At 34.7% G+C, this 13950-nt stretch overlaps 1 protein-coding gene across 1 annotated transcript; it reads left to right on the forward strand.

Annotated features, from left to right (window-relative positions):
- Positions 1-4: 4 nt before the first annotated feature.
- LOC110101350 (glucan endo-1,3-beta-glucosidase 6) lies at positions 5-12230 on the forward strand. Its single transcript, XM_020829212.2, has 2 exons — positions 5-559; positions 10900-12230. The coding sequence occupies exons 1-2, from the start codon at positions 213-215 to the stop codon at positions 11984-11986; spliced, it is 1434 nt and encodes a 477-aa protein (XP_020684871.1). The 5' UTR covers positions 5-212; the 3' UTR covers positions 11987-12230.
- The last annotated feature ends 1720 nt before the right edge of the window (positions 12231-13950 follow it).

The raw sequence follows: 13950 nt of genomic DNA on the forward strand, positions 1-13950 counted from the left end.
GCGGTGCTTTCAGCGGGTAAGTGTGCTGATCATTCTCTTTCCTCTCTGAATCAGTCGGACTGACAGTTCTTCTGCGCTTTCTTCTCCTCTGCCTCAACTACTTTCTGTTGCTCGATCCTTGAGCGACTTCTTCAGAAGTCCGTCCTCAGTGAACAATCAAAGAAACCTCATACATCTTCCATTTTGGTGTGATTTTTCTTAGGGGATGAGAAATGGCGGTGGCAGATTTGAACACGGCTCTTGCTTTGCTTATCCTTCTCCTTGTGGGATCTCTTCTGCAGGCTGAGGCTGACATTGGTGTGAACTGGGGGATTCTTTCTACCCACCGGCTGTCTCCTCCCATAGTTGTAGATCTCTTGAAGGAAAATAGGATTGGGAAAGTGAAGCTCTTCGATACTGACCCTTCGATCCTTAGGGCGCTGATGGGGAGTAACATCGAAGTCATGGTTGGGATCCCGAACGAAATGCTGGAACTTCTTAGCTCCTCTCCTGTTGCTGCGGACGTTTGGGTTAGCCAAAATGTCTCGAGATACGTGGTTAAAGGTGGAGTGAATATGAGGTATTTTTCATCTTTTATTTTTCTTTCATTGTTAATTAATACGCTTTAGATGTTGTAGTAGTTTGCTGGATTAATATTATTATTTTTTTCAGTGGATTTCCTTTTCCAGTTGTTTTACTGTTCTCGATCTTTTATTTGAATCTTTGAAATTAGATAACCATACGTGGAAGAAAGTAATGCTTACATTTTTAGGAACTAGTTCTTATGCTTATAAGCTTTTAAGATTATCAAATGGACCATCTACTTTCTAACAGATTAACAATTCGCTGGCTGTTGAAACACTTCAATTCTTAGGAAATGCAAGCTGATTGAACAGGATACTATGTAGATGCCTTTCAGGATCATGAGATGAAAAGGCCTCCATTTTCCTGATTTCAAACATCTATTGGATCCCTAAACTGAACAAAGTAGTTTCAGCTGAGTGCTTATTTGTTTACATAAAGAGGTTGTGTGTACATTTTTGAGCTTCTAACAACCTGTAAATATTCTTTAAATCATTTTTCTCAGATGACTTTTTTCATATTTCAGCTGTTCACTGAATATTGGGAATGCAAGAAATTTTGATGTGTGCTTTTCTGATACCTTTTGGATCCTGTTTTCCTTTTCACAGATCTTAATAAAGCATTGTTATTTAATAAAATATCTATCCTGTAGATGATAATTATTGTATGTTACATGGGGTATATATATATATATATAATATTTAAGCATTGTGGTTTGTGTAACCTCAGGTGAAAGTTATAATTTCATCAGCATTATACAAAATATTTTGACCTGCATTCTTGCCGGGTCAGAAAGCTTAGGTAGATAAAGGGTCAATTATAGAAAGAAAAAAAGAAAGAAATGAATAATGATAAGCATGTTGAAATTCAAGAAGCAGGGAACATTTATGTTATAAGTATTGCTGTATTTCACCTCAAAAATATGTATTGTTTTGGAGTGATGTCTGAATTGAATACTTATCCATGAATAAAGAAATTTATGTTCATTTGCTGAAGTGAGACCTTGCTTGAAAGTACTCTATGATTTGTTGCTAGCCCTGGTGATTTAACCCTTCGAAATTGTAACATAAGATTTGGTATCAATGGTTTAGGCACAATTTTTTTTAATCATTTTAAGGTTTTAATGGTTTAGGCACAATGGAATACTAAGAATTTCTTTTAATGGATTTTGATAAGAATTGAGGGGACATTGCAATAATGGCTTAGGAGTTCATGCTAAGGTTTTCTTACATTCAATAACATAAACAAGGTTAGCAAGCTTTATTTTTGATAAGCAAGATCTACTATTTTTACCTCAGTGATTAACTTCATTTTGGCAATGCATTGTTTTAATTGGTTTACCTCAAATTGGGTGCCCTTTACATTGGTTGGCATGTAATTTATATATATAGAGAGAAAGATATGATGCAAAGAGAGAAGGCTCGGGCAATGGAAGGTTACCAGTTAGAGAGAGTAATAGTGACGGATTGAGTGGTATTTAAGTGCTAGTAACTTTTAATTCGATTCTCGTATGCCATGAAATAAAATTATAAATATCTTCTATTATAGCTGTAAAATGATCCCAAATTCTTGAATCAATTATTTTGTTAAAACTAAATAAAATATAGATATAAAGATGATTTGATGGGATTTGAGGAGCAAAATAAAGAGACGGGTAATGATCTTATCCCTCCTACTCCCATCATGGTTATCCTTTATTGGGAATGAAGAATGCCATTTTAATTAATGAGATGTCAAAAGTGTGCTCATCATTGTAATGAAACTCCTTGGTGATGTAAACTTCTTATGGATATATATCCCTTCTTGGCTTAATGCATGCCCATATGTATTCATAAGCTTCTTTTTAACTCACCTAATTGGATTAATTGTATAGGCTTAAGTTGTATTGGCTTAAATGTCAAGACAAAGATCCAAGTAAACCCTACCCTTGGAGGTTTAAATATCAGATCACATTGATATGCATGTTAACACATTAGTGCCCAAGGGACAAGAATACATCCCCAATAGTGCAAGCATCATATGTTCTGCAATGTGTGCTATGACCTTGATGCATCTCTAAGCATGTAAATCTATTCAAAGGATGTAAACTATAAATAGCTCTCAAACCACATTGACTGCCTTAGTGCCACAATTTGGCCGAACTCTATAAAATCAATCCATGCATGTCTTGCCCATTATTTACATGTGTTATCCAAAGTTCAACCATATGGAACTCGTTTCACTATGCAATGCCTTTGAGCACTATTGGTTATGTTGAGCAATACTCTTAAACTACAACTTTTCATTTTTCATGCCTTCGAGCCCTTTAGTTTACATGGTATGGCATGTCTTATGCCTACAATGTTAGCCAAGGATTTGCCACAAAAATTGTGCTTTTTAGCCAAAAAGTCACCTTTGGTCCTAAGGGAATTGCCTTGAGTGCGATAACTATAGCATATTTTCCTCACCACACTTCCCATTAGTATAAAAATTTAAACAATTGCACCGGAAGGTCAATGTCTTCATTAATTCTGCAGAGCCAAGATCTCTATCAATGACTCTCTCTTGAGCTAACTAAGGCTATCCATTTAATTTTTTGCTTCAATATGAATTTTGGCATATTGCTATGCAGAAGTTTGGGTTAAGGTCTTATACAAAGTTAACAAAATTAATGTCCTAATTTGTTTGCTATTTATTTCAGTTTAGTTGTCAAACCTATCTAAAGATTGATGAAATTTGAATATGCATTTTATGACATTCTGTATGAACTCGAGTAAAAATTTTATCTAATTTTCATAAGTTTTGATATGGAAACTAATTATCCAACATTTCCTTCATCTTTTAGATTTCTATTTTGCATTGTCTCAATATTTTCTAATTTTCTCACTTATTTTTTGGTTCAATTTCATGATGTTTGACTTGTTTTCTGATTTATAGGTCTTTTTTAACAAGATTAAACACCCCATCCCATAATTCCCACTGTAGAGCCTATGGATACAACAAAACCTAAGTCTACCAAACCGAGCTAGTTGTGATTTTAGTTTAACATCTTAATTAGCTAATTAAATATAAAATTGGTTCTGATAGTCATAACTTAACTTGTATTACTCTTTGACTTCTCATCAAATTGTTAGTTTGTCGAACTTGGTCAAAATTAATTTATTAAATTCCTTTAATCAAGTTGTCTCTTGATCTTCCTTATAATTTTATAAGTAATCACTTTCATCCATCTAATGTCAAGCACAATTGACCTTACACTTAATTACTTTGGCTATGTTAATTCCTCCTTAATTATCTTCTTCTATCTGTAAACGTACATTTCCATCTCTTTCTGACACCTTTCTATTTCACAATTCTTTATTTGAACCAAATCTTAAAACATAATCCTTAACCTTAAGAACTAAATCTACCATATACTTCACAAATCAAGGTTTTCTTCCTTTTATTTTCTTCTCCTCATGTGCCACCACTCTTACATTTCATAGTCTCCAAGGGGAGCTTATCTCGGTACCAAAGTTTAGAATTATTTAAACTCAAGAATTGGTTATCATTTTTTAAGAAGATCCCATAATAATTATCCATCTATTATCCTCAAAGTCATTGACAAACTTATCGTAGCTATACATAAGATCATTTCCATAAGAGCATACCACTTCCAAGTGCAAGTTGAGGGTTTCACATCTCCAAACCCCTATTTTTATATTCCCAATTGAGCACACGAGTCCTATTTCCCACCATTAGAACATCACATTGATGCTCCACCTTATATTGATGAACTAGGACTTTAAATCATAGCTCAAAAAAGCAATGAAGGTGCTCGTCTCGAGGCATGCCTCACTATGAGTTGCCCATTAAGTTCCTCAAGTTTAATGATTTTCTAACTCGAGCGAGGCTTATGCTTTTTTCTTTTGTAGTGTGTGCCGTAGGATGCAAGAGATGAATGCCTCAAATTAAAATTTACTTTAATAAATACATTCTTAAGTTATAGATAAGAGAGTTTAATTTTTTTTAATTTTAGGGTTTAGACTTATTTAGAGTTAAAGGTTTTGATTTGAGAGGAGAATGAGCGATTGTGAGCAGGAGTTATGTGCTAGCAGAAGTCAAGGGCATCATGTGCAAATTGGAATCAGATCATGGGCAAGTAGAAAATGAGTGCTAATTGATGCGATTGTTGTACGGAACAAGTGTTTATGATGTACGGAGCAAGTGTTTGCGAGAAGGCTTCAGCTTCAGCATTGATCGTTGTGAGTTTGTGTTAATTTTTTTTTTCATTTTTTTGTTTTTTTTTTAAATTAGGTGTTGTTTTTTTTCTTTTTGTTTAATTTGTTTGTTTTTGTTTTTTTTTATTATGCTTTTATTTTATTTTAATTTTTTAATTGAAACTGAAGATAAGGATGATACAAATCCTTATCCTAATGGCATATTTAAGTTTTAATAAGGGCTTAACTTGAATTTCATTTCAATTAAAATTATAAATGAGAATTTGATCAAAATGGTCCCTTAACTCTTTATGAAAGATCAAAAAAGTCCTCAAATGCATTAAAGGATAATTTTGGTCCCTCAAATCCTTAAAGAAGAACCAAAATAATCCCACCATGATACTATTTTAATTCCTTTTTAAAGACTTGAGGGACCAAAATGGTCCTTTAAGTTGGGTGTCATTTTGGTTATTCAAAAGAGTCGAAGTATCATTTTAGAGACCATTTTGATGATGAATTAAGTTAAGATTTGATGATTTATGGCATATTTATGAATTATATTTGTTTTTATGAGTTTTTTTTTTTTTTTTGGTTTAAGGCTTATGCCTTAATCTTCCTTAAGGCTCTTGACTTGAACCTTGTTGTTGATGGAAAAAATTTCACCTAAATAATGATTAAAGATGCAATACGATCTGAAATTCATTCCAAGGTTTTAAAAGGCGAAATCGGGAATCGAGGCGTTTTTTCTAAGCGAGACGAGGCGTAAGCCTCGAGGCGGATCGAGGCATAAGCCTCAAAATGATTAAAATAAATTAATTTAAAATTATAAATAATGACAAAAAATAACAGAATATTATGTCAACTATGAATTTGAAGATTTGTTTAAGATAATATTACTGGAATACAAGATTTAAAATAAACTCACTTAAAAATAAAACATCCCCTTAGGATCAAGACCCAAAGCAGGCTCATCATCACTTTGATTGTCTTTAGAAGAATCTTCATACTACCATTTCGATCGACGGCTACGATTAGGAGTCTTTATTTATGATGCATTTTATATATTATTTTAGTTTATGTTTTAGTCTTTACCATTGTACTCCTGTCAGGGATTAATTTGTGTTGTTGACCAAAGGACATTTTAGTTTTTGAGTCTTTTATTGCTTTGAGGCCTATATATGAGGGCCTAACTATTGTATGAGTTTTTTTATGATTGCATAATGAAATTTCAGCTTTCTAGCTCCTTTAGGTTTTGAGAGTTCTAAAGAGAGGTGAAGCCCCTAGGTGAGGGCAAGCAACACCCACCACCCGCAAGAAATGTCTGGGCTCATGGTCACTTTTCTTTCTCTAAATCCCATCCCTCTTCCCCACTACTCGTCGGCCAAAGACCCCACAACCCCCCATAGCCGTCGGGCAAATCCCCCAAAATTCCCCATAGCCGCCGCCAAAGCCCCACCACAACCCCTCCCCTAGCCGCCAGCCCAAATGTCCTCCTCCTCCCCCATAGCCGTCGACCAATGCCCCAAAATCCCCATAGCCGTTGGACCTAAACCCTCCCCATCCTATAGCCGTCGGTCACCCTATTCCCTAAGCCCTAGCCGTCGGCCGAACCCCAATCCCCTTGATTTCAATACAAATTGCCTCTTTAAGACTTTCCTAATTTAGCCCATTACTGGTTGAGAAATTCTCTTAATTCAAATTCAAATTCAAATGAATTTGAATTTCTTAATCTTTCCTAATTAGCATAAGCCTCTTTTGGAAGCTCTCCTAATTGCTACCAATATGAAATTAAATTGGATTTAACTCCAAATTCCACATTCATTGCATGTAGACACATTCATTGAATGTGGACACAATCCTTCCCTCTCCTTTGGCCTGCCCCCTTATCCCTTCTCTCTTAATTAATTTCCCCCATTAATGCTCTCAATCAAAACCCTTCCCACCTAGGTGTGCCACCCCACCCTAGCTCAATTAGAGGAGATTCAAATTTTGAATTATTCCTTCCTTTCCTGAAATTAAATTTTAGATTTTTAAAATTGTTTTCCCTCCCCAAACTAAATCCTAAAATTTGAATTTACGGCTAGCCTCTCTCCTAGCCTTAGCCGACCACCTAAACCTCTCCCTCCTCTCCATCTCTTCTCCCTTGCTTCATACACCATCCAAGGAAGAAGATACACAACCACAGCCTACTTCCCCCTGAATGGCCGATCCTGAACAAGACCAGGGATTCGTATATACGATCAACAAGGATGAGTAGATGTTTTAAGATCGCCCTTCTTCGACATCAACTTGGAGAGCGACCACACTGTCGATGAGTACCTTGATCGAATCCTCTTCACATTGACAACCACCATCGACAAGCATCAAACCTTCGGATAGTTGCAAGTTCTCCAACATCCACCAGCTTCTTCCCCTCCGGATAAGTTTTTGTTGGGCAATACTGCAGGCGTCTTCTGTCTTTTGTTGGCGTCATTAAGTTTGCTGAAATTATTCTTCCGCTAAATAGCTCTCAAGAGTGTGAGTGAGGGGAACTCATGGTGATTTTTCTAATTGTTAACCAGTGGATTCCTGTTACTTGTGCATCTAGTTTATTATAATTTTGTTGTTAGTTTAAATTGCCCTTCTAATCAATTTTGTAATCGCATGCCAAAGAAAACAACAACTAAGAAATCCTATAATCTAATGTTGTGAAACATTAATTTTAAAATTGTTAAGCTTAACAAATTTTATTAAATTCCTGTTATTCCCTTTTATGTTTCACATCACTATAAAGGACTATAAGGATACAGACACCAATAAGTAGAAAGATGGAAAAAAGGGTACTAAGTTTAAGTGCATCCATGAGAGGCTAAGACAAGTTATGCAGTTTGCTAAAAGCTACACTTTGAAGTTTGAACTCCGACAAAACAAAAAGGAAGGTAAATGAAAGCCAAGTTTGAATATTAATACTATTGATGAAATTACTTTGCTTGAGGCTGTATGGACTAACCCCAAAATTTTATTATTGATTGCCCATGAGAAAGAGAAAACTTGTGTAAAGAATGACAACGAAGAACTCTTCAAGTCGGCATCCAAGCAAAGATTTCAGAGGTCCATTGTAGAGCTAGAGATAGAAGAGCCTCATCTACGAAAAAAAAAAGATAGTTCAGAAATGTGGCTCGTGACAATACTACATCTTACTCTCTATGCTCTTGATTAGAGTCAAAGGATGTGGAGATGCAAATAACGGAGTTGTGCACTTTTAAATTCACGAGCATTAACTAATCATTGGACGTAATCACTTGCACAGTGATTCATTGGACTTTTGTTACATGTTAGTTAGAAGCTCCTGTCTTTAGGTTTAGGACATTTTCTACGTTAAAAGGTGATAACAATATTGATTTGTTAATGTGGGAAGTTCACGGTGGCAATGCCACAAAAATTCCTCTAGTGCAAATTTAATTAATGGAAAAGCGTCAATATAGAATAGTGAACAATTGTTTAAGTTTCACATCATTGATCCTATGAATGTTAAAAATTGAGTAGAAAAATCAATCTTTGCCTTCTTATTAGAAAGTTAAAAATGAAAATAGTCAAAATATGGCACGTTGTATTGAGGAAAACAAGCATAAACAATAGAGGTGCAAACGTCTCCCAATGACAATAAAGGTGAATGACAACATTAAGGAAGTTAAGAAGCCTTAAGAGAAAGAAGTCATTGAGTTATGTTGTTTGATTTGTACATCTCTTGCGGCATTGAAGCCTAAGAAGGATAGTAAAAGGAGACGCAATTTCTTTTCAGTTGATGCAAAGTTCTCCTCCACTAAGAGGGATATTGTGAAGTAATAAAGTTAAGAAAGATGATTGAACATGATTATAGAAGCATAGGAGAAGCCTAAGAAGGATAGTAAAAGGAGACGCAATTTCTTTTCAGTTGATGCAAAGTTCTCCTCCACTAAGAGGGATATTGTGAAGTAATAAAGTTTAGAAAGATGATTGAACATGATTATAGAAGCATAGGAGAATGAAACTATCTTCTCCAATCTTGAAGTCACCAATGATTTAGCTGGGCTTAGTCAACCATCTTATAGGTCAGCTCTTGGTTGAACAATCACTTCAAATTTTGAAGCAATGCACAGCCAAATGATGGGTGCTAAATTTGTCCATAGCCCAAGAAATAGGTTGCATATTTATCTCTTTCTGTTGCTTCTTATATGAGTGACAACACTAAGTGAGGTAACCATAATTCAAGAGGTTCTTAGGGACCTTAAGAACCTAAAAGTAATGCCTATTCTTTTAGATAGTTAAAATAATAGCTACATCATTACTTGGGAGATTACTACTTCAATGGTACGTCAAGGCAATACCAAGGATAATCAATGCTCCATCAAATACCTTGTGGGAGTAACGACTAAATAAGGTAGGGGGAAGGCCAATTTCAGGGTGGAAATGAAAGGAAGAGATCTCCCAAGATAGCTCAATGATATGTCATTAAATCTTTCATATGTTAACTAATTTTCAGAGATAGAATATTTGATTATATTTTTGAATTGATTTAATTTTGATTTGGTGGAATACGTGATGCTTTTTGTCTATAAATAAAAATTCTTGTACATATATTTTTTATGAATGAATGTCAAGTGGAGTTTCTCCTAAATTATTCATCTATGCCCCCTCCATGTGCTGCCCAATGAGTACTTAAAGGGGAACACCAACTCGAGTTGTAGCGAATCTCTTCAGGCCTTGGAAACTTCTTTAGGATGTGGAAAATAGAATGAGAAACTCTCACCTTATTAGCACGAAGCAAAGTGGCATTTCTACATAACATGCCTCATGGTCAAGTGGAGGCTCGGTAGGTATTTACCAAGTTTGACTAGTTAGTATTAGGTTCTATTATATGTAATAGCCTAGCTAGATTATAATTATGATTTTGAACCATATATAATGTCATTTATTTCTACACACCTAAGATTATTCATTCATGGTTTTCCTTTTACTTCTAAGGACAAGAGCTTGAAGATGCATTGTTCGACCCAATATATATTATATCTAATTTTAACACATTTTGTTCCAAGTTCTTATCGATGGAAAAATGTGCCAAGCCTTGACGCTCTTGAAGATTTTGACAACACTCCTGTCACACTCACAGTGTAAGGCACCATTTTTGCTAAGTCCTGAAATTGTTAGAACTTTTGAGATGCGCTTCCATGCCCGGGGATGCATACAAGTTTCCCACCCATTTCAAGAAAGGCTAGTATAGATGTTATAGCCAAAGTTAGCACCTATATAGATTTAGGCCCTGGGCAATTATAATTGATGCTAGTGGCCTAAGCTCCTTAGGAGTTGTTGGACCTTAAGAAACTCGTTGTCATTAATTTGTCAAGTATTTGCAAAACAGCAAGTGTTATTTTTGTTCATTGGTTCTTATCTCCCAACTAGAAATTTTATGAAATTAAAATTGTATATGCTAAGAATTTGAGTATTGACCAGTAAAAAAATTATTGATAACTTTTTTTAGTAACAGAAATGAGAAATGATTGATAAATTTTAAAAGTAGCAAGGATAACATGGAAATTAATTTGATTAGTGGGACAATGGGGAGCACTTACTGAAAATAATATAATGAAAATAGATGAAGCTTGGGCTTGTGCAATGAAAGATGGAATATGTAGTATAAGGTGACTAAGGCTTTGTTTGGGACGGTTTTTTTTCTGCTTCTTAAAGCAGCTTTCTAGCATAAATTTTTTAATTTTTGAACTAAGCTGCTTTAGGAAGCAGGAAAAAAATCGTCCCAAACGAAGCCTAAATATTTAAAATGAAATTATCATAAAAAAAGTTAGGCCAGCATCACGAAGAATTGTCTAGAAATCCTTCTTAGAAAATAGAGTTCATAGCTGATGTAATCCTCTCCAGCAATAACTAGAGGAAGTTTCTTAAAGTGGCCCCCAAGTAGTTTTGATAAGGCTAATGATGTTGTTAATCAATTCCCGTTTCATAAAATGTATTTCATCGGGTTTATTTTTTTATTTTTACTGTCCATATTCACAATTGGAGCTTTAATTCAATTTCTCTTTGCTTCTCAATTCTCCTCTTGCCATTTTCTTTCTCATTTACTGTAAAAGTAAATGAGCAATTATTACTTTTTTCTAATGCATAATATTCTCGCTTTTAATCAATGCAGGTATATTGCGGTTGGTAATGAACCTTTCCTCACAAGCTACCAGGGTCAGTTTCAATCCTTTGTTGTTCCTGCAATGCTTAACCTTCAACAATCGCTTTCTAAAGCAAATCTAGCAGGCTACATAAAGCTTGTTGTTCCTTGTAATGCTGATGCCTATGAGGCATCCCTCCCTTCTCAAGGAGCATTTCGACCTGAATTAACTCAAATAATGACCCAGCTTGTTTCTTTCCTCAATTCCAATGGATCCCCTTTCCTTGTCAACATCTACCCTTTTTTTAATATCTACCAGAACACAGATTTTCCACAAGATTATGCCTTCTTTGAGGGCTCTACTCATCCAGTTGTAGATGGACAAAATATATATTATAATGCCTTCGATGGCAATTTTGATACCTTGGTTGCTGCTCTCAATAGAATTGGTTTTGGGCAGATGCCAATTGTGATTGGTGAGGTAGGCTGGCCCACTGATGGATCCTTCAGTGCAAATCTAAGTGCTGCAAGGGCATTCAACCAGGGCCTGATTAACCATTTGCTCAGCAACAAGGGCACTCCTCTGCGGCCCGGAGTACCCCCTGCCGACGTCTTTCTCTTCAGCCTCCTAGATGAAGAGCAGAAGAGTACTCTTCCTGGGAATTTCGAACGCCATTGGGGTATTTTCTCGTTTGATGGACAGGTCAAATACCCCCTGAATCTTGGCAATGGCATCCTTAAGAATGCCAGAGATGTCCAGTATCTTCCTTCAAGATGGTGTGTTGCAAACCCATTTAGGGACCTTACTGATGTTTCAAACCATATAAAGCTTGCTTGTAGTGTTGCAGATTGTACTACTCTTTACTATGGAGGACTGTGCAATGCCATTGGAGATAAGGGAAACATCTCATATGCCTTTAACAGTTATTATCAGGTTCAGAATCAGGACGAAAGAAGCTGTGACTTTGATGGCCTTGGAATGGTTACATTTCTTGATCCTTCTATAGGTGACTGCCACTTTCTTGTTGGTGTTAATGATAACAGTTCTTCAACTAGTTGCAGGATCTTGAGTTGGTTGTGGGTTCTGATCCTCTGGGTATTAATTAGTGCACCATAGAATTTTGGGTTTAGTATGACTAAAATAGCAGTAGTTATTCTTTGGAATGGTTATAGTTCTACAGAAGCTTGTTAGTATTCATAGGAAGAAAAGCTTGGATCATATTGTGTAGGGTGGTTGTGCATGTCCCTCTGATTGTGTGGGTGCCCTACAACTATGAACATTATAGGGTGGAATTAGGCTTCGTTTTGGACAGCTCTCGTATTATTTTATAAAGCATCTTTTTAGTACAAAAAAAAAAAAATTGTACAAAAAAAAATTACAGTTTTGTTTGGGACAATTTTTTTATTGCTTTATGAAGTAAATTTCTAGTTTGTGTTAGGTTGATTTTCAATGTAAATATTTCATAATTAGCTTAAAAGCCTTGAAGATGATGCCACTTTTATGGAAGAAGTTATTTACAATGAAAATGAAAAAGAGCCAACAATGAGAAGGATGCACAGTTCATACAAATCTGTTATATTCAACATGTTGATGGTTTTTGCCTGAATATGTCCACTTTGATAAATTTAAATTATGATTGAATATTTGATAACAAAAAAAAATGTATTGAAGACATTGCATAGTATCAAAGTCCTTTCCCTTAAATATGGAAGAAGCTCGTTGGTCAAAACTTTTGGACAACTTAAAAGAATTTTCTTATGGTCGACTTGCCTCCAAAAGCTTGAGAGTTACACCAACAAGTACGAGATTATAAAATATTTTTATAATAGATTTATTTTATATTACTAAGTTGGATATATAATATATTATTTTGTAAGTCTTTGGTGTATTCATAAGATATAATTAGTAAGCTCCACATAAAACATGAGTAATATTTTATGTGAACATACATATAAACTTTTGTCTTGTGTGAAAATCTTTTTATGGGAGCACTCCACCTCAAGAAAACTATAAAATTACCTTGATTCATGCAATACTTTATATAACTTTTTTTTTTTTAATCTTTATGTCAACTACTTGTGATAAAACTAGTTATTTATTTGTCAAAATTTGAATAGTTTGTCATCTTGAAGACTTAGGCTTATAGATCTAGGTTTTTTTTTCCTTTTGCATTCAAAATTGCATGCATAATAATGTATATAAAACTAGTGTGTTTACACTTTATAAAAAATTTATCAAAAATGTCTAAAGTACCAAAGGAGAGCTTGGGGCATAAAAGGTCTTTATTTTCACTCTCTATCTTCTATAGACCTTTGTTCCTCTCTATCTTCTATAGACCTTTGTTCCTCGTCTTTTTCTTCACATTAAAAAAAATCTCATGACACCTAAATCAATTTCCCAATATCACATTCAAAAATTTGTTTGAATGGTTGATTCCCTAGACCTTAGGATTCATGAAAATGTAACTAAGACTAAAGAATTATTTGAAGAGAATAGAACCTAGATGAAAAACTTAAAGATCAAAAGCAGTCTATCTTAAGTCATAATGTACTTTTAGACGATGTTGCCTTTTACATAAACCAATATGAAGATCTTCCTTACAGGAAAAACCAAACCCTAGGATTAGAGATAGAAGAGACCATCCTTATATGAATGATGATGACTGTTGATCCCTCTATGAGAGTTAAAGTTGAAGCTCCTACCTATGCACCCACGACCCTAATAGGTTCTAAGATTGGTTGGTCAAAATGGATAACTTTTTTTATTTATATAACATGGATGACTACTAATGAGTTAATTTTGCCAAAATGAAATTAATTGGACATGCAAAAATTCATTGGACAAATACATTAGCCAAGGAATACATATTAGGAAGAACCACCCTCACATGGATAGAAATGAAAGAAATGTTAAGAGTTGAGAATTATCCTGAACATCATGACAAGAAATTACATAGGAAATTGTTGACCTTAAAGCATTGTAGTTTCCTAGTTATTAAATATTTAAACATATTTGAAGACCTAGTTTTTAGGACTAATTGTAGTGATAATAATTGGTGGCTTGCTAACAAATTTATCATT

The sequence above is a fragment of the Dendrobium catenatum genome, unplaced genomic scaffold, assembly GCF_001605985.2.
Source record: "Dendrobium catenatum unplaced genomic scaffold, ASM160598v2 fragScaff_scaffold_853, whole genome shotgun sequence".
NCBI lineage: Eukaryota > Viridiplantae > Streptophyta > Magnoliopsida > Asparagales > Orchidaceae > Dendrobium > Dendrobium catenatum.